General features: G+C 43.8%; 2 protein-coding genes across 4 annotated transcripts in view; one reads left to right on the top strand and one right to left on the bottom strand.

Moving 5' to 3' along the window:
* Positions 1 to 20982, top strand: part of zbedx (zinc finger BED-type containing X) — a 23121-nt gene extending 2139 nt beyond the window's left edge. Inside the window, exons 1-2 of one of the 3 annotated variants that reach the window (XM_020102836.2) lie at positions 18133 to 18593; positions 18847 to 20982. In XM_020102836.2, the coding sequence (XP_019958395.1) occupies positions 18366 to 18593; positions 18847 to 20559 (1941 nt within the window). In that variant the 5' untranslated portion in view covers positions 18133 to 18365 and the 3' untranslated portion in view covers positions 20560 to 20982. Of the gene's footprint in view, positions 1 to 18132; positions 18594 to 18846 lie in introns of those variants that run through there. The other 2 variants (XM_020102837.2, XM_069524425.1) reach the window with 2 other exon arrangements.
* Positions 37 to 16120, bottom strand: cacng4b (calcium channel, voltage-dependent, gamma subunit 4b). The gene is made up of 4 exons (XM_069524429.1): positions 15311 to 16120; positions 6813 to 6896; positions 5308 to 5448; positions 37 to 4977 (listed from the first exon to the last, which is right to left on the bottom strand). The coding sequence occupies exons 1-4, from the start codon at positions 15531 to 15533 to the stop codon at positions 4451 to 4453; spliced, it is 975 nt and encodes a 324-aa protein (XP_069380530.1). The 5' UTR covers positions 15534 to 16120; the 3' UTR covers positions 37 to 4450.

Genomic DNA, 20982 nt, shown 5'->3' with positions numbered 1-20982 from the left:
CTTGCTGAAATCAGGAGTGACATGTCGAAACGCAGCAGCGATTAACTTCAATTACAGCTGCAAGCTTCCCTGTTAGGATTTTTATTCCAGGATGAAAAACAACCTTAATTGGTGGATAATTTTACCCGTAGCTGAATAGATTGCAAAGCCTTCAGAGAGACCCGCCTGTGTTCATCTGCTAATGACAGGCAACATCACTCAAGCTAAATTAGATTATCTATGCCCTAAGGCCATTTCTATGAGGGTCACGTTAATATTCTTCTCTCAAACAACGGGATCAGTTAGCGTGCACGTTCGCCTCGGTGACGCCATCCTCACTCGCTCGACTGCAGCAAAAACTTTGACCGTGGATCTACATGCAGCAGAGGTTGGGTGATGTCGGACAGTGAATTGTGAGTTAATGAGTGCAGATTAAAGAAAAATAAAATTAGATGGTGATTACAAGGGGCTGATGTAGCTGTTGTACTGCAACATTAGATATTACAATCAAAAGATAATTTCCCCAGCTAGATAAACAGCTCTGATTCCTCAAGTGAAATCACACCAGCACAATTACACATATCAGACAGGGAAATGAGATATAGATAGTTTTATTTATTAATCTTATATGAGCCACATCACACCTCGCTGAATCTCTGCTCATGCTCTACATGAATTAAAGAATGCTTTATATCCAGATAACGCAACAGAAACCTGCGACACTGGTGATATTCTGCTTTTCCATTTACAGCTGCATATATGGGAAACATGAAAAGCAGAGGAAAACAAATTTGTAACACTAATGTGTTAATGCTTTCATTCTGCTTTGAGAAGTAAAAACATGACGTGGCAAAAAACATATTAACCTCTGGCCCAATTTCTCTGCCCACCACCTCTCAGGCTCTCTGTGCCCACTGATTGAATCAGCCGACTGACTGTTGAGATTCAAAAGGGATATAAAAAAGGCTCTGTTTTGTCAGGTTAGCATCTCTCAGAGCTGAGTGACGGCTTTTTAACATTTTCATCTAAGCGCGCTGCCATTAGCACGACACTGACATATGATTTCGTTTCTAAGGAAAACAAAGCAGACACTCTGGCGCTGAAGGAGCTCATAGCTCATCCTGAGACGACAGTGATTCAGTCTCGTGCAGATGAAATGAGAAGGGATTCAGGACTCAGAGAAGGTCAGCCGCAGAAATCTGAAGAACTGCTGTCACACATCTTCAATGGAAAACAGGCCCCACTGAGGTGTAATGACTCATTTGTCATTAATCCTACACATTTCTGGATCAGATATTTTTACATAAATGGAGGATTATTATATTAACTTCTCCAGCAGTGCCCGAGGAACGACAATCTGTTACTGATTGTTCCACCACATATTTTTAGAATGAAATATCTCAGCAACATAACATTTGCCATAGCCATACACATGCTTGACCAGTCACAAGTAAATCTCAACTGTCAATCATGACGTAAGTAAAACCAAACTTACTAGAAAAACACACACCTTAAAAAACCTCAGTGTGATAAGACCGACCTAGTATCAGAAACCTTCTTTTAGAAAAATGTATTTGACGTGTCCCATCTGCTAACATGGAGGAGGCGTGATTTCTTTTTTTAACCTATACTGCAGCCAGCCACCAGGGGCAGAACGAGACGTGTTGGCTTCACTTCAGGGGGAAGTAGTCATGTCGTCCATCTTTATATTCAGTCTATGTGACAAACCACAACATTCCCACCTGCCTTTACTGTGCTTTGTGTTAAGTGCTAATTAGCAATTGTTAGCATGTTAACACCCTGCACTAAAATGGTGATGATGACGTGCAATGTCAGCACGTTATTTTAGAGAATTTGCTCGCTTAAGGCAGGATATACAGAATATTATAAATAAAACAAAGCCACCTCACTGTCTTTTACTCCCTGTGATTTCTTTTATCATGTAGATCATCCAATCAGCACTTTCCACTCTGTGTTTGCTCAAAAGTGTATTCGTGTTTATTTCTAGACAAAAATTGACAATGTGCTTATTTCACAGCAAGAGTTAGACATAAATCAATATGAAGACATACAGTAAAGTAGACACACAAAAAACAACATTCAGTAGTGTTAGATTTATTTTTTACTGATATTAGTTTGAAAAACCTGAATATAAGATGTTTAAATTTATGTATGATCACTGCCAGATTGCATTAAGACATTATTATGAAGACGTTCAGTGAAATAATGTTTGAAGCTTCTGTTCATGTTTTTGCACATTTAACTTGTTTTTTCTTAGTTTTTTTAATTTTTTATAGTTTTTTTTATATACAACTTTACATTACAAACAAACACAATTTGATATTTTCCCTCACACTGTAATATAAAAGTGTAGGGTCTACGGCTGACTCTTAAATGAGCCCATAATATATGAGGTGGTATCTCTAATGGAATATCAAACACACTAAATACAATCAAATACTATTGTGTGGTTGAGTGAGCTCGCTTACCAAACCAGAACCAACTGAATAGCCCTCAGACTGAAAAAAAAGAAAGAAAACCCCACCCCAGCTGGTTCTTGGAACAAGATGAAGCAAACATTCACAGCATTTTCTACATACAGTAATGGCGTTTGTTTTTTTCGTCCTCAAGTAATTTTAACCAGGTTTGTCTTTGTCGCTGGTCCATTTCCCCTCAGCCCTGCCACAAACGCAGGAGAGGACCTCAAAAGCGTTCAACCTGCCACAACAACACAGTATTTCCTGAGAGAACTAAAAGAAAGAGCAGAGATGGACATGCAGGGACAAGAGTAGAAGCGCATGTCTTGTCATTAGAGCAGAATCCTTCAGGGACGTGGTCGCAGACAGCTCCCTCTGCCTCTGTCGGGGTTTGACATGGGAGCGGGGGGAGAAGGCAGCCGGATGGACTCAGTGGGCAGTGTGATAGACAGACATGCGTTCTCTGCCTGACTCTGATCCTTATCCATTTAACACCATGGATGCCAGGGCTCCATTCACAGCAAGAGGAAGTCCTGACCTGTGCCGTCTCCCCCTGCTCCCTCCTTTTTTTCCTCTTGTGATAGGCACATACACGATGTCACATCCATCGAGAGGTTGTGATGGAAGGATGGCAGACAGATATGAAAGTGAATAAAAAGAGAGGAGCGCGTTGAAAGGAGGGGTTCCACCGACATACCCGACATTCTTTTTTTTCACCAACAAATGTCAGAGACGAATAGGATTAAGGAGGAGGCAGCAAGGGAGACAACATCTTTGAGCACAGCTACTTTCAGACATCCACTGAACCCCGGAGATCCTCCCGACGTTCTCAGGAGGGGCTGTATGTGTGAATGCAAATGTCAGAGTGAGAGCCTCTGGACATTGTGCAGACTTTCTCTGGCCAGTCCCCTTGTAAAAAGTCTGCAGAAGTCGATGTGAGAACACAGCAGGAGATTCACCGCAAGCAAGTGGGTGTGTGAACGATGTTTCTGACATGCGACAGACGCAAGAATAAATAAAAGAAAACAAAAATCTCCAGAAGAAAATACAGGTAGAAGACACTGACGAAGATGTTAAGTTTCTGGAGATAAGGGCAGACACCAGTGTCAATTAGCTGTAAACAAAAACATGATCTCCACAGTGGAATTGCCTGCTGCATCAGCCCTCACCTGAAAGCTCCAGAGGTTTCTGTTTCTCCTGTGGGTTAGGGTTAAGGATAGGAAAACCCCTGGAGAAAGTCCGCACCCAGTTCTCCAGACTTTCGTTTCTGAAAACTGCTTATGTTTGCAGGACTGGATGGGTTGACTTGTACTATGTGCTGAAATACTAAACATTCAATATGCTACAACTCTAGAATGCGAAAAAAAAATTTTTTCAAAATATTTGTAATTTGTTTAAAAGGCCATATACTATCCTAAAGGACAGTGAAGAGAGAGCTCTTTCATGCCTGTGAGTATAAGGCAGGACCAAACTGGTAATCAGGGCACAATATAACTTTGGACTTTGAACTACACACACAAATCCAACACTTTCAAGTTGCAGAGGAGATTCCCTGTAGCACCTTGTTAAATAAATTACAGGTAGAGTCCTGCTGATTGGCACAGCTTCAATTTCTCATGTTTGCCCACAATGTTGAGAGACCATTACACAAACTACTACACAATCAAGGGTTGTGATCCACACACTGTTCACCTAAGTATTTTTTAACACAGTTGAAAGATAACACAAAATTTGCATTGGCGACGAACAATGGCCACTCTATTCTGCTTTGGTGGCCCCTAAAAGCAGGTAAATAATCGAGTTCTCCCAAACGGCTCATCCTCCTATCAGCTGACTGTCCTGTCGCCTCCCTCTGCTCATTTTCCAGAGGGACCAGTCTCTGAGAACTGGGCCTCTATCATGGCAGGCCATCACAGGCACTCAGGCTCCAGCAGGTCCGCCTTGTGACTTTTTCATCATTTCCTGTTCATCCCCGAGCCCGGCAACATGCTCCATCACACCGGTGTGGTCCTGCGATTTACCCCGTCTTTTAAATCATTGGGAAAACAGTTATGGACCTGCAGGAACTCAGCAGCAGCCTCATGTTCAGGGCTGTACGTGTTCTCCGCCACGCTGTCCCTCGCCAGGGCGTACATGGAGAGCTCGTCGAGGGGACCGCTTGAAGATGGCATCCCTTTCAGCCCGACCACTGGAGAATTCTCCCGTGATGCCTCCGTAGAGTGAGAGCTGGCGTGCGACGTCCGCCGGCGATAGCGGAAGCTCGGTATCCTTGAGTAAGGGGAGGATGAGGAGAGCGAGCGGATGAACTCGCGCCGTGCCTTCCAGCGGACCTCCTTGTTTCTCTCGATGTAGATGTTGATGGCGAGGACGGCCACAGCTTCGGCCACAATGAAGGAGAGGGCGCCAAAGTAGAAAGACCAACCGTAGGAGTAGGTGTACTTCTTGTCATCATCACGTTTGTCATTGGGATCTCCTGCATTGCTGGAGATGTAGACGATGATTCCGATTATGTTGCTTAGACCTGAATTTAAAAAGACAAAAGAGAAGGACAAGAAATGAGCAAAAAATAATTCAGGAAAAGGTTGTAGGGATGAACTAACTACCACCATCATCTTCCAATGATTACGGGACTCAAACTTAATGACATCCTCATCACTTGTGCGAGAGAGGTGTGTGATGAATGGAGATCTTGACCTTCAGTCTATATGATTGCACCACTGATGAATTCCAATACGTGACCACAGGTGCTACATCAAGCCGCCTTTGTTCATTATCAAACCCCCCGGCTCGAACACGATTCCCCCCATGCTGCAGGAGCGTGGCTGACCGTGCACTCAGCCCTCCAGCTTACCTGCAGCGACGAAGAAAATGCCTGCGCTGAGGAGCACGTTGTTTGTCTTGTTGTAGATTCGGCCCAGGCCGACACACAACCCTCCCAGCATCAGCAGGATGGTGCTGAGGATGGGGAACACACTGGAGGCACGTACTATACCTGCAGAGGCAAAGAGATTATTAAATAAGCCACTGTGAATACTTCAAACACAGTTCATTGACCGATATGATTGGACAAGGGAGAGGCTAGTTTGAAAAATACAAATTAATGAGTCAGTCCATCAATCATTAGAATTGATTAAAAGGAATTATTCAGATGCAGAGATACATGGATAAATGGATAAATCACAGACAATCAGAGTGTGGGATTTGTTCAGTCTTTTAACAACACAGGTTGTAAAAGGAAAAAGTATTTGAATTTTCATTACCCTGCTGAGCCCTCATCTCTCCAGTTCCGCCCCCTCTCCATCCATTTTTGAGAACTCCATTATCATTTATACTTTGGGGCCTTGTTGTGACAAAGCCTTGCTAATCAGCTGTGGGATGTAACAAGAGCTCTCAGTGACGATCGCCTCCCCAGAAATGAATCACTCTGCCATTTTACAACTTTACAAGGATGGATGAGCTTATTCAGCCGTGAAGTCTTTTATTAAGCCCTCCTTTTATTCAGTCGTCCTAATGGACTGAGGTTGGACTTTGTCTAAAGTCTGATAAGTCTTCTTTGTTACTTTCTGTATTTAAGCCAGATACTGAGTTGTCTGTGCTTCAAACAGAAGACCTCTGCTGATTCAACATCTCCATTTAAATCTAAAGACTAATCACAAGTTATGTGTTTTCACAAATGAATACCTTGAATTGAAATGCTGCTGCTGCAAAAAGAGTCTTCAACACAAATTAGATTTAATTCTCCTTGTAGTTGGCACAGCTCAAAATATGATAGAAATGCATAATAATGAAAAAAGACAAATTAGGTAAACATGAAATGATCTGCTGATCCTGCACTGGAATAATTCAACGTAATTAAAATTTTTAAAAACAAACAGGCATCAGACTGTTGGCAGCTGTGGCTCAGGAGATAGATTGGGTCGTCTACCAACATGAATAGCAACGGTTCGATCCCTGTTTTCCCCATTTTGCATGCCAAAGTTACTGAACCTCAAATTGCCCCTGATGAGTTTTGTGCAATAGAGAAAGTGCTGCACATAGATGCACTGTGTGAATAGGTGAATGACAAAACTGTAATGTAAAGCGCTTTTGTATTGCATTGTGTGTATTTTACACACTTTTTAATACTTCATAATCATGTCAAGATTATATATTCGAGTTCTATGTCTGAAACCAGTATTAACCTCTCATTTGTAGGGTTGGAACGCGTTGATAGGAATAATGAATTCTCCGAGAACAAATCCAAACAGTTAACCAAACAATTAAACAGGCATCACTTGATTGCAGACTGCTGGGTGATAAGATGTTGAAGGCCAGCAGACGTCCTGCTCGCCTCTGTAAAGTAAAAGATGCACTTACGCAGCAGGTATTCAGAGCTGTCTGTGTCGTAGTCGTTGTCGTCAGGGAAATGGTTGATTCTGTAACAGCTGCCTTGATTGATACCTGCAGGACAGAAAGACAGACATGAAATATATACCACTGTACATGTCGAGGAGATAGCAGTCGTATAAGTATATTGGGGGATGAGTATGGTGGTCCTGAGAGCTCAACACACTGCACTGCACACTTAAGACATAACGCAAATGGAGAAAACATCCTTTTGACAACACATGCGCAGCAAATAGAAAATTACTCACCACTCGCCACTTAACAGACGCAGCCAAATACTAACAGCACAACTGAATTCAACCCAACCAATACTTAACACAACCAAATACTAACAGCAGTACTCACAACACAGCCAAATACTCACAACACCACCTAAGACTCCAAACACAACCAAAGAATCACAACACAGCCAAATACTAACAGCACAACGGAATTCAACACAACCAATACTTAACACAACCAAATACTCACAACACAACCAAGTGCTCACAACACAGCCAAATACTCACAACACCACCTAAGACTCCAAACACAACCAAATACTCACAACCTAATACTCCAAACTCAACCACATACATCTGGTGCATTTTCTATTTGTTGAAAAGATGATTTTGCGTGCTGTGTCTTTTTCCGTAGACGACGACTGTTCAGTCAATCAAAAAGGATCGAGAACATCTACAATAATTAAACTGGATTTGTTCGATGCTTGGGGAAATGGTCACACTCTTGCTGTTAATTTCTCAGTCTCTGTTTGGTTGCACTTGGCTGGAGGATGTGCGCGGCTGCTCGAGTCGGAACCACGGTTGCCCCCCCCCCATACCCTGTGACTGGTTTATGTTACGCTGTGTCCACTGGAGTAAGACGCGGCTACTGTGCACTTGTCTCAGACACATGAGGCTGGAGCGGGAGGTCGCTCATCAGACGAACTTGTTACTTTTCATGTGCTCAGGCGAGGAAACAGGAGCAGCGGGATTCAGAAGGAAAACACGGCCTTGTTAATTTAACTGAGCAGTGTTTATTTGGTCTACTGATAGCAATGAGTAACACTACGAGGCAAGTGAAACACTGTGAAAATAATTTCATCCTTGTCGTCCTTTCAGAGCTGTTCCTCTTTTCTAATAAACACTTCATCATAAAACAATTTTCCCTTTCATTTCAGTCTTTAATTAAATCATCAGATTGTGTTGGACAGACTGAGCTGGATATTTGCATGTAGCACACAAAAGCTACATCATCTCTGGGATTAACTCATTACGCTCAGTGGTTTTCACTTCAAACCGCTGGTGAGACTTTGACCTTTGACTTGAATGGTTGTTGGTTGTTCCCTGGCTCACACTACAGGATCACAGCTCAGTGCACACACATTCGAAGAGGGAACATCAACGTGAGGAGGGGTACAGAGGATCAGTGCATGTGCTTGCTATGCCGCTGTGTGATTAAGGTTTACAGGGATTCGATCGGTCATGGCGTGTATCCAAATCAGGCTCAGGTAAACGGCTGAGTGCTGGGGGGGGGCAAGAAGCCTATTTGAACAACAAAAGATTGGGCGCTGGGAGCTTTTAATGCCGAGATGAGTTAGGACAGGAGAGTGAGAGTGAGAGAGGTAAAAAGCCTGTCGCAGAGAGAAGCCTGTAGCAGTAATCAAGCAGGGGTACAAACAACACCTTGTCTCGGGAGGAAGAGGTTGGGGGTGGGTTTAATGGATGTGCTCAGTGCAGTGGTGGTAATGCTCGGAGCTCTTTGGCTTTTCATTCACCATTTGGGCTGTGAAAACCCTCAACACCTCATCATTCTGCAAACAACACCCACGGTATTAAAGGTGGGCTGGGCTGTGGATTCATTTGCATATTTTTACATAAGCATATCAAGTTTCTGTGTGTGTGTTAATGTGTATCTCAGAGTCAGGGAAGCAATTGGCCATCCGCTAACCCCAGCAGCCTTAGTTACCGCTGCTCCGCCTGGTTTGGTTTGGAACTTGCACAAGCCAATAACCCGGCTTTCTCCTGCAGTCCACAGACATGCAGCTCAGGTTCATTGTAGGTGTGAATGTGAATGGTAGTTTCTCTCTATATATCGAGTAAAAATTCATTTTCAAACATCTTCAGGCAATTCTCTGGATTTTCACTTATGAAATCCACAGCAGGAGAGTGTTCCCAAGAACAGGAATATCAGGGGCATCGTCTAAGCAGAGTATGCAGGGGTCAGGACGTAATGTATATATTCCACTGCAGAAATTACTTGCGAATCTTGTTGTCTTTCCAAGTTGCATATTCTATGTGGATGGCTCCTGTTTGTTTTTTTAACACCTGCCGTGTGTTAACAACATGCCCACTCACATTGGAGGAAATGCTCATTTAGTACTAAGTAATAATGAGCTAGAAAACCATAATAATAAATGCAGATTTGCAAGAGCATATATTCTTTTCCTTACACTTTTGTGTTTTAGGTTTTGAAAGGCATAAAAACTGACACCACCCTTCAAACTCTTTGAAGGTCTTCATGTCTTGCAGTTGCAACATGCAAGAAATCCCAAACTTTGTTGGTTGTCAAACTATGACTGATTTTCAGTGAATGGTTAAACCTCATTTAAACTTTGCCTGTATCTCTGAAAGCACCAAAGAGTTGTATTTATCCCACCCCAAAAATACAAAGACCCCCTTTTATCCCTAATGGCCTAAAAGGCAGCGGTTTAGAGCTGAGTGACCATGGTACAAATGTCAACCATCCCATTAAGTGACAGCCCTAACAATGAGCGAAAGACACCTGTCCACTCCATTTCCCAGGTGCCCATGGGTGAGCGGCACAGCCATCATTGTCTGTGGCACAGCTTTTAAGGGCATGCTTGCTTCCATTAACTAGGTCTGCTGCTTAATAAGGGACATCAAATTAATTAGCATCAAAATCACTCAGTGGAAATGGAGGACGAGTTTCTGTGTCTAGTCAAAAAAAGGGCTGTGAGCTATTTTAGGCAGCGGCGTGAGAACACTCACACACACACACACACACATACCCAGCTCACATGGTTAGATATAAACACAGTGAAGATAACAGAAATACAGACACCTTTACTATCCTGCTAATTGCTGTGTAAACACCACACACTTGCTTGTAACTGATTTTAGATGCACATTTTTGTGTGTGTGTGTGTGTGTGTGTGTGTGTGTGTGTGTGTGTGTGTGTGTGTGTGTGTGTGTGTGTGTGTGTGTGATGTAGATTGAATGTGTGTGTGATGTAGATTGAAAGAAACAGAAGACAATATTGCAACTGATTTGGAATCTGATTATAATCCCAGGCCTCCAGGCTTGTGATTTATGAGTGACAGTTATCAGCTGTCATGATAACTGTCACTCATGTCTATGTTTGGCTTGTGTGTGTGTATGTACGTGGTCAGATGGACTCTTCATGAAATGAAATAAAGTTTTAATACTGACTAGCTGCGAGGGAAGGAGGAGGGAGGAAGTGGAGATTAAACAAGGGACGAAGGTGTGAGGAAATGAAACACCAGAGAGCGGAGGAATGATGGGGATAGAAGCCACATTTAAGAGAGACTCAGCCAGAAGATGAAAGCACGGAAGCAGCAAGCGAGAGATTAGGAAAGATAGAGCGTTAAATAGACAGTGCAATAAAGGTTGGAGGTCAGTTGTGCAACGTAACAATTGTTAAAGTGGAGGCAGGAGCTTGTTACACGTGTTTTTTCTGCAGTGTTGATGATGGACAAAGATAGTAAAAAAGTGTTTCATATGTAAATTTGGGGGGATTGTTTCTAGGTGATCATAATGTGACAAACCGTGAATTACCTTAACACATTAAATGGGAAGTAATGGATTTCCTGGGCCTGACTGGAGTTTCCAAGCCCCATGCTGAGCATCTCTTCCTCTTCACCATGGCAACCACTGTTAGTCTTTAATAAGCTCATTTACATAAACATTCTCCGAGGACGCTTTTGACATCTTCATTGTAGTTCGGTACCCACCAAATAAGAGACGGCACTCCCCCAGCAACCCCCCTCTCCTCTCACAGATCTGTCACCACTTAACAGTACATGACTGCAAGCACAACACAGATACTTGCACGTTGTATTGGGAACAGCTGTCACAGCGGCAGTGCCACAGAGAACAGGATGATGCACGTCGTCATTATTTTGAATTAGCCCAGCCAATAAGAGAACCGCCTCAGGGGAATACACCGATAGCATTGTCTCATTGAATCCAACAACTGCTCACTCTGGTGTTTCCAGGAGTACAGTACATCATGACAACCAGCTCCATGTGGCACAGGCCTCCAGTCCCTCATTTTCACACAGCGAAAGCTCTGGAAATAGATTGATGAATAAACCAATCAAAAGTGACTTTAATATTGCATCTTGCTCGAAGTGCGTTTCCTCTGGTGGGTGATACACCCTCAGCAAAGCAACCCCTAACACATCTTCAGCAATTAGGAGTAGGAGCACCTTGTTCTGCCCCCCCCCCCCCCCCGTTAATATCCTCCTTGATTTCAGATCTGCGACGTGCGACCGCTGACGAGGGAGAACGCTCTGTGGCTTACTGCAGGTGGGATGATGAGGTTTTTATAAAGCTGTAAACAGATAGAGCGCTGTTTCTGCGACTTGATATCAAACGCACAGCTCGCGCAGACACAACAACACATACATTTATTACTTTGGAAACAGGGGACGCCAGAACCAAATATAAAAGCGTTGTTGTGCAATCACAACAAACCTTTTCCCTTTTTCAGTCCAAATGAGGGAAACAAGAGAAGCAATGTGGTGCAGATATCAGTGATTCAGTGTTGATATGACTGACACTTGGCTAATTAAATTGTCACCAGGCTGCAATTTCGTCAAACAGAGCTCTGCATATGTTGCCACATTTTTGGGAGAAAATTAAACATCTCTTGGCACATGTAGCTTCTCTGTTGTGAAGGTTGTTATGCATTGTCACTTACTTGTGACTAAAATCTAGTATTATCTTAACGGGTAAAATATACAAGTAGGCTATAATAAAATGAATAAAGGCCTATACCAAGTATTTAATACAATTTTAACAGCACTCAGGTATCATCCTCCTCCAGTCCAGTCTGCACCTTTTCACCCCCAATTAAGAATATATAAACTAGCACCGGTTACCATTAGCTTAGCTCGACACAGAGTGTAAGGAAGAAACAGCTAGCCTGCAACCTGTCTAAAGCTTGCTAAGTTAGCTTCATGCTTAGTGTGCACACATGTGAGCGACATTGATCTTCAACTCTCAATAAAAGAGTAATTAAATGTATTTATTAAAATTTGAGACGTGTCCCATTGAATTGCATCCTATGACATTGCTTGCAAATGACAAAATGACACAGACCTTTGAGGAGAGGAGGGGAATTAAATGCACCGATAATTGAAAGGAACTGAGGGTTTGTGCCATGACAGAGGGTTCGTTAAAAAGCAGAATAGCAGAAAAGAAGGCTTTGATAGGAATGGAGTTAAAGTTAAAAAAGGGATGAATAAAGCGAGGGTGCACATCAAGCAGAAGAGAGGACGGACGGAGTGACTGCGGTTGAAGTCGGGGTCCTGCTGGTTAATTGCTGCCTATGCTTTGCTTCTCAATTGTTGCGTTTTAATTACAGATTTGTGGAGCAAGTCCCCCACCATCTCTACTTCGCCACTAACGCCAAACCACCTCCATCTGGGATGTTTACTGTAAATATGTACCTGCTAATTGGATTATTCATTAGGTTAGTTTTCAAGAACTAGTTTCTATATCCTGGAGTCACACATCAGCAACAGCTTGTGATGTGCAGCCGGTCCTCATGCAAATGAGTTGCACTCAAGGACGCCACCCTGGTCTCGCTGTATCCATGTGGGAAAACAAACAGAGGACAACAAAAAATCAAGAGAAATGAAAAAGGACTGCATGAGTGACGGTGGCGCTGACCTCACAGTAAAGTCGCTCCATTTAACATATTCCTTCCGGTACCTTAAATGTCATGCACGCCTGCTGAGGAAGAGGGAACGCTCGTAGCAGCAGGGGTGACGAGAAACACTAGAACACATTCATTATGTGGTTGTGTGGAGGACGAGGGTGGGGGGGTGGGGTGCTGGACAGTTCAGAGCGGCTGCTGTGTGTGTTCCAACAATGTGTTGTCGCTGAGAGGAAGAGTCGCTGCAATCTGTTCGGCCAAATGTTGTGATGTTTTCTCCGGTAGCTGTGATTCGCACAGAGCCGTCCCCGTCAATAAGCCAGTGTTTTTGTCATCATGAACAGAGGGATGTGTGTGAGATTGTGTGTGTGTGTGTGAATATGTAGGGTGGGGGGGGGGTGTCTTCCTTTCTTGTCTTCTCCTCTATACTTATGAGTCTCCATGACAACAGAGCTACTGTCCAGCAGCGTGCAGCTTTAAGCAGAAGCACAGAAGTGAAACTATTAACACTGGAGAGAATGATATGATAAGCAGCGGCCTTTGTTTGTGCAAATTAGGCTTTCAAAAAAAGACGCCTCATTGCACGGAGCCGCTCCTTTGTCCCCAGCCTCATCAACATCGATTCAGTCCCTGCTGTCATTAATCCACTTTCATGATTTACTTTTAACGTTATTTTTGATGGGAAATCAGTGTTGACATAATAGTTTCCCGGCGTTTGTAATGTATCGTCGTTTCTCTGGGAGTCTCGGAGGACACGCTGCAGACTATGAGTTCATATATATAGACAGCCGCCATGCAGCCAGGCATGACTCAAGAAATTGAAAGTGTCATAACACATCAGGATGTTATTCGCATGTGTCTCAAGTGTCTGTCTTCAGGACAGGATGGTTCTGCAGAAACAGTTTAATCACAGATGACAGATGAGTCTCTTTCTCTGTACATATATGGGCTCTGATTGCATTAAATCTGGAAAATTTGAGTAAAAGCAAACTCAACAATTCACAGAGTAAACTACAGACACCTGGTCCTACACAAAAACTGATTTTTACAAAGGTAACGCAAGTTTCTATTTTGCCGTCAGCTGTTTTGGGAGGACGGGAGAAATTGGTTTAAATGCATTTGAAATGAATGAATGAAAAAAAAACAACACTGTTTATCCACACAAACAATATAATCAAAAGAAAATACATAAAATTACATTTTAGAATATATCATCTGAATTTTATTTCTGTATCTAAAATATTCCTCCAGAAATGACAATATGGTGTCACGTCTCTGAGCAGCTCCACTGGATGTGCTGCTGGAACACAATGTGCTGTGTTCATGGTCCACACCTCCTCCTGTATATACACTCTCTGTACATAACGTGGTGCCTGCCTGAGCGTGTGGCCACACAGTTTTTAACTCTGCCTTTAATGTCAAATTCATTTGACAGAAAATGTCTAATTACACGCCCCTGTTTTATGCATGTACGACGTTTCCTGCATCATCTATAGGTGATGGGTTTAAAGGTACATTTATTCAGTTTTGATGAATTTCTAAATTTTCTCTAAGCATATTCTAAAGGTTTTTACAGTTTGTACTTCATATTTTTTGGTTTACTTTCATGCAGCAGCGTTTCATTAGTTTGTGAAGCAGTTTCCATGATTTTTTTCTGCGTCATGGTTTGTGCCATGAAGAAAACCCCCCAGTCACATCAACTCACTCATAGAGAGCTGAAGCTGAGGAGTCAAGTGGTGGCCGGAAGGAAGATTGGTCAATGAATGAGTGTCTGTCTGCCTCTGAAATAAAACGTCACAGCCAACGCAACTCTTTTTCCAAACATCTACTGCGTAAAAATGATCCCAATTCTTTTCTCCCAAAAGGACGAAAAGTTGAAATTAAATCCGTTTCCCTCAACTACATAAAATATAAATTTCTATTTTGTATGGACATGACGTGAACTCAGAGTCATCTATTTTTAAATGCCTGGGCATGTTTCCATAGCAATTTCAGGGATGTTGCCAAGCAACAGCATCGGATACAATGAAGACATGAATGAAAGTAGACTAATAGCGCGCACATTTCCTTAAAAGTGAATGGGCTCAGACGCGCCGGTTTGGCACCGCATCCTTCACATAGACTCACACTCAGCCGTATGTAATGTGCGGGTCTGGGCTTGAACAATGCGATGGAACAGTTGGCAGAAAGCTTGAACTGAGCGCGTAGCGGGACACCGTGCGTTTGATTCCCCTTAATCTGCCACTTCAGCAGATCAGTGATGTTTAAAATCCCTGCATGCGTGTATATCCATACTTTATACATCTGATCTATAGCCATTGAAAGTTGTTCCACACGTGTGATGTGTTTCTTGTCGTGCGCCTATATCTCCCTACATGGTGTGCGTAAAGGGAGCGCTTGGTTCGTGCGCTCTAGCAGCTGTGCGCACCCAGAAACAAAACATTCCTCCTTGGAAACTAAAACTGTTTCTTTAACATCGTTGCAACCAATGTTATTTCACCACACATTTAAGGAATATACTTTATTTCATGCCGTAGTGGAATCAAAAGTGAGAATAGACTCACCCTCAATACAGCAGATTCTCCACAGCCCGGAGTGGGTGAGATCGCCTTTCTTGGTTTTGGGCTGCGACTGGGTGTCATCCGTGGAGGCATTGGTTCCGTTGCAGATGTACGCCCGAGAATAGAGCCAGTAGTCCGTGCCGATGGCGATGGTCATCAGGCTGAAGGCAGCGAAAGCCCCTACGGTGGCCAGCAGCGTTTGAACCCCGCGGTCACACCAAGCCATGACGCTTCATACTAGTCCACACTCTCAGCGGTCCAGTATGCACGCACCGGGGCGCGTCAGGGCGCGGATCCTTGGCTCATAATGGTTCAGGTCCGTGCTCTGATTTCTTCCCATCTGCTAAAAGTGGACTGAAGAATGACTCAAACGTTCACCTGATGCTCAAACCCAACTGGTGGCTGCTGCTGCTGTGAGATGACACCAGTTGTGTCCACTCCAGAAGCTCCACACAGGTTTGAAGCGCACAGCACAGCAGGGCAGCAGCATGATGTACTAACTCAGACCACTTCAAACCTCCTCACCACGTCATTCTCTTCTGTTTCCCAATTTTTCTTTGTCTCCAAACACTTTCTCTTCTGTTCCCACACTGATTGCGTCTCTGTTAATAGCCATGGCCACAGAGAGGGCTACGTCAATGCCTGTTAAGTGAGACCCCACCCTCACCAAATCTAACCAATGGAGGGGATGAGCTGTTGAATAAAGAAAGAAAAAACTATTAAGTCACAGTTTACAACTGGATGCATTTATAAAAGCGAATCATTTTGGAGAAATATGAATTACCCAACAAACCAGTGTCTCGTCTCAGAATATATGAATATAAGCAAAACCCCCAGTGAGTCGTCTGTCACAGGGGTGAGGGTGAGGGAGCTGGGGAGAGACTTAATGACAGACTTTCTCTGTGGTGCGCTAATGCCAAACATCCATTTCCCTGTGGAAACGACTATTAAAAAAGCAATTAAATGCTTGATGAGTGCATTACTAGACACACACACACACACAGACGGATATTCATCAATGATAATACTGTACATTTACATTCTGAGGGAAAAATCGTGGTTAATGAGAAATAAATAAAACGTGAATAATTTACAAAATCATTCACTGAAGAGTCACTCACACAAACTGTTCCCCTCCTCTCCCTCTGACTTTAATCATGCAGCTGACTAATTGGTTAATTGAAGATGCAAAATAGTAAAAAACAAAAACAAACATAGCATTTGTATGAACAGACAGCTTAAAGGGATAGTTCACCCAAAAATGTAAATTCCCTCATTATCTTCTACCACTATGCTGATGGAGGGGTGGGTGAAATGTTTGTATCCACAAAACACTTAAGGAGTTTCAGGAGTAAACAGTGTTGCAGCCAAATCCAATACAATTGAAGTTACTGGTGACTCCTTCAAACATAAAAAAACAACAGAAGAAAACATAAATGTCTCCATACTGTTCCTGTGGTGTCATCCAAGAATCCGTAAACCCAGACATTCAAATTTGACTTGATTTGGCATCATTTTCACCAAGTTTGAGGCCTTAATGTCCTCTGTTATCCTCCTAGCCCGGAGCTGCGTTCACATTTGAGAACTCACAAGTTCTTGTGATAGCTGCAGTTGTTGCTGATCTCGTCCCGCGTCCCTTGGCCGAGAGCATAGAGGCGAGAACTTGTGCGGTGTGTGCACACATACATGGCTCCAGGCTAATAGGATAACATCGGATATTTTGGCTAAAGGAAAGAATAAAAGCCATTATGAGAGATGATTTTTAAAAAGAAAGTGATTTCAATAATCATGCGGAAATTTGTTTAAAAAAAGATGCTGATATATCCCTGTGAATTAAAGCAAGAGCTCCCCCGAGGAAAATTGCAGCCAACAGTGGAAACTGCTCGATCACACTTTTTTTCACGTTCAGACTGAATCATCATGTTGCCCAAATAGTGTGACATTTTATAATTGTAGCATTACTGCATGTCTGTTCATTTGAGTTCAGGAATAGTGACGGGTTGAATTGACTTTGGATGTTTTTATTGTGATCCAAAGTTGTTCAGTTTGTTAAAAGCAGTTCTGTACCATCAAGAGCTGTTTTTATTTTCATTATCAAGATGGGGCCTTTCCAGTGTAAGCTGTCCATAGAAGCACATCTCTTAAATGTTTCCCCTGCTGGTCTGAAATTATTCCATCTGGCTCAGGGATGCATTAAGCACGTCTGTCTTTGTTCATACTGGCATGAATGTTGTGTTTGTTTGTTTTTTCAATTATTTTGCATCTTTAATGAACCAATTTGTCAGCTGCATGATTAAAGTCAGTGGGATGCGTTTTGTGTGAGTGACTCTGAGAAATGGAGATTTTATAAATGATTCACATGTTTTATTGATTTCTCATTAACAAACTTATTTGTCAGAATATAAATGTACTGTATGCATTCGGTTCTATCTCTTTATCTAAAGGTTGTGAAACTTTCCAAATAAAAATAGACTGAGATAATGTCAGGAGTTTAAAATCAATGTTTTCTTTTGGCTTGAAGCTTTTTTAATGTAACTGAAATATTTCTGTCTTAGTCTGTTTTTCTTGATATTGTTATTTCCTCGAACTACAACCCAGATGATCGCAGATTTCTCTTATTATTACACAATGGATGCATCAATTAAACCATGTTGGGCTTTTCTTTTTACACCCGCTCCCTGGTGGTGGCGCTAAATCGCTGCTACACCGGAGTTAGAGGGAATTCTACCCATGGTGCACGTGAGCAAAAATCCCAAGGATCAGACTGTGACGTAGGAGCAAAGGCCTCCATGTGTATTTTACGCATGCACACAGCTCCACTGTGGTTTCCTCGTGGGCTCATCTGGCTGCGAGTGCGCATGCGTATATCTCTACAGTGACGCCAGAGTCAGCACCTTGCGTGTTTCCCGAACAGCATCTGAACAAAGGCCTGCCCCCTTTTTTCATGAGGATTTCTCTACCGCCATCGTTACTTTACGTGTAATCACGATTACTAAATCGGATTACGATACTTTCCTTATAGTCCGACGCGTCGCTGACAGCAGGGAGAGCGTCCGCGATGGATGTGGATCAGCAGGAGACCAGCGGCGAGACCAAGTCGGCCATGCACACTTGGCGTTATCGCCACCATTTCACGTACAAGGCAGATCAAGGAAAGAATATCATCGTGCAGTGTAATCTGTGTCTGCCGAGGGTCAATCTGCTGTCCACGTCGAAAACCTCCACATCCAACCTCAAGAAGCATTTAGACGTGAGTTACAGGAAGTCGTGTCGCTGTGCAGATCAGGTCAGGTTAATGTTTGAAAGAGTCAATGAATGAACAGTAGCCCCCCTGTGATTAATAACGTTACATGGTGCTGAGTACCAACTCGTGGCGCTGGAGCCTCTCCACGTTCAACTCCTGCTAAAAACTAAACCACACTGTTGTTTTCACTTCTGTTTTCTTTGCTTTTGAAGTTTGCGCATGGATTTAAACACACAGCGCGCAAGTGGCACACCTGCAACCAGTAACACAAACCCTCTGGTGTTTTGTCTTTCAGAGAACACACCTGGGCTGTGAAGCCAGTCCTGACGCCAAGAGGGGGAGGAAGAAAGAGGAACGCAACGGAGAGGAGAGCAGGCACTGTCAGCTCAAAAAGCTCAAAGCAGAGATCATCTCCAAGTGCACCACTCAGGCAAAGGTCGACGACCTCATCTTTAACTTCATCGTGGAAGACTGTCAGTCGTTTTATGTGCTGGAGCAGCCTGGCTTCATTAAGCTAATCGCAGGCTTGACTGAAGGGCTGAAGTCCATGGACAGGGTGACCTTGTTTACTAAAGTGGACCAGGGCTTCTCCAGGATGCGGGAGGAGCTCATGGCCAAACTCAGCAGCATCCAGTACGTGTGCACCACGGCTGACATCTGGACAGCCAACAACAGGAGCTTCTTTGGGATGACCTGTCACTGGATCGATAACTTTTCTCTGGAGAGGAAGTCTGCCGCTCTAGGGTTTGCACGGCTGCAGGGCAAGATCACGTACGACACCATTGCTGGGCGCATACATGACATCCACGTGGCCTTCAACATCGAAAGCAAAGTTCAGACCACGGTCACTGACAACGGCAGCCCCTTCATGAGCGTCTTCAAAGAGTTTGCAGTGGACGGCCAGGAAAGCGACGATGACATTGGGTTCTATGAGAATGTGAGCACTGTGCTGGAGGGTGAGCCTGAGCAGGACATGCTCCTGTTCCTGCCCACTGTCCAGCGCTGTGCGTCACACACCCTGGAGCAGATTGTTGCTGAGGACTTTTGGCAGGCTGTGTCTCAGGGACCCATGTGCCAGCTACATTACAGCACAATGGCCAAGGTGTTTGCCATATTTAGCAAATGTCACCACCTCCAGGTGGGTATGGATGCAGCGGAGGAGATAGGAAAGATGGCGCTTGTTGTCCCTTCTGTAATACGTTGGAATGTGGAGTTCTGTGCCGTGCAGAAGATCGTCTCTCTCACTGAGCGGGAGCTGACAGAGCTGTGTGCTCGCCTGGAGGTGCCACGCATGCAGCCAGAGGAGATGGCCTTCCTCAAAGAATACGTGACTGTTTTCCACCCGCTCGCTTTTGCACTTGAACTTTTCCAGGCCGAGCAGAAATGTTACTTGGGTCTGGTCATCCCGACCGTGCTCAGTCTGAAGAACAAGCTGAACGAGCAGAAAGACACTGCAACTTACTTCGGCGACGTCATCAACGCCATTGCGATGGCTATTGATGTGCGGTTCCTGGAGCTGTTTGCCAGCACGGAAGCAAAGATCGCAACAGCAACGACGCCGCAGTTTCGCTTGTGGTGGATGGCTGCATCCGAGAGGGAGGAGATGTGCTCCGTGTTGGCCACAGAGGCGTCGCAGATGGATCCCTGCAACGTGACAGAGGCGAACACCAGCCGGAATCTGTCCACCATCGAGTCGGAGGACGACTTCTTCAGCTACGGCTCCGTGAAGCCTGCCGCACAGATCCAGCAGCGGGGGGTGACGGAAGAAATCCGAAAGTACATTGAAGGAACAGGAAAGAGCCTCGAGTGCCTGCAGGACTTCCCCCGAGTGAAGCAGCTTTTCCTCAAATACAACACCACCCTGCCGTCCACGGCGCCCGTCCAGCGTCTCTTCAGTCAGAAAGGCAACCTGGTCACGTCACAGAGAAACTTTCTGACCGACGACTACTTTGAGCGCATTCAGCTTTTGAGATACAACAGCAACGTGTGCTCTTTGACCACAGAGTGAATTAATGCCAGAAACTCTGTCTCTCTCAGCCTTTTCATTGACACAGAATCAAACCACATTGTGCTTAAATCATCACAGGAAACCACTGAGCTATCGTCTCATCACAGGTGACTTAGGCCAGACGTGTTTTCTAATGGTACCCTGACCTGTTTTGATAGGCGTAGCTTATTTCTCTCACTCCACAATGGCCTAAATTAAGTACCTGAATTGACAATCATTGACAGTGACATTCAAGGACCGAATATACTGACAATATCTTTTTAAGTGTGCTGTCGTTTTGGTTTGAAGTAGCCACAGGGTTAAAATTAAGTGATTTTCTGTCTTTCAGTTTGGTTTGTTTTTTCTACAGCTATTCAATGAGAATGCATCTCCTGTCTGTATGTTTTATATCATATATAAAGATATGTGACATTTTATTCTCAA

Source organism: Paralichthys olivaceus, chromosome 5 (assembly GCF_024713975.1).
Source record: "Paralichthys olivaceus isolate ysfri-2021 chromosome 5, ASM2471397v2, whole genome shotgun sequence".
NCBI classification, from domain to species: domain Eukaryota; kingdom Metazoa; phylum Chordata; class Actinopteri; order Pleuronectiformes; family Paralichthyidae; genus Paralichthys; species Paralichthys olivaceus.
This window is presented reverse-complemented; position numbering and strand designations above follow the sequence as displayed.

Bases quoted from the DNA above. Each gene is read 5' to 3' on its own strand.
- cacng4b (XM_069524429.1), bottom strand. From the start codon at position 15,533: ATGGCTTGGTGTGACCGCGGGGTTCAAACGCTGCTGGCCACCGTAGGG. The intron at 6,897-15,310 runs GTGAGTCTATTC...TCTGTCCTGCAG, and splicing joins GAGAATCTGCTGTATTGAGG to GTATCAATCAAGGCAGCTGT. The intron at 4,978-5,307 runs GTAAGCTGGAGG...TTTTAAATTCAG, and splicing joins CATTTTCTTCGTCGCTGCAG to GTCTAAGCAACATAATCGGA.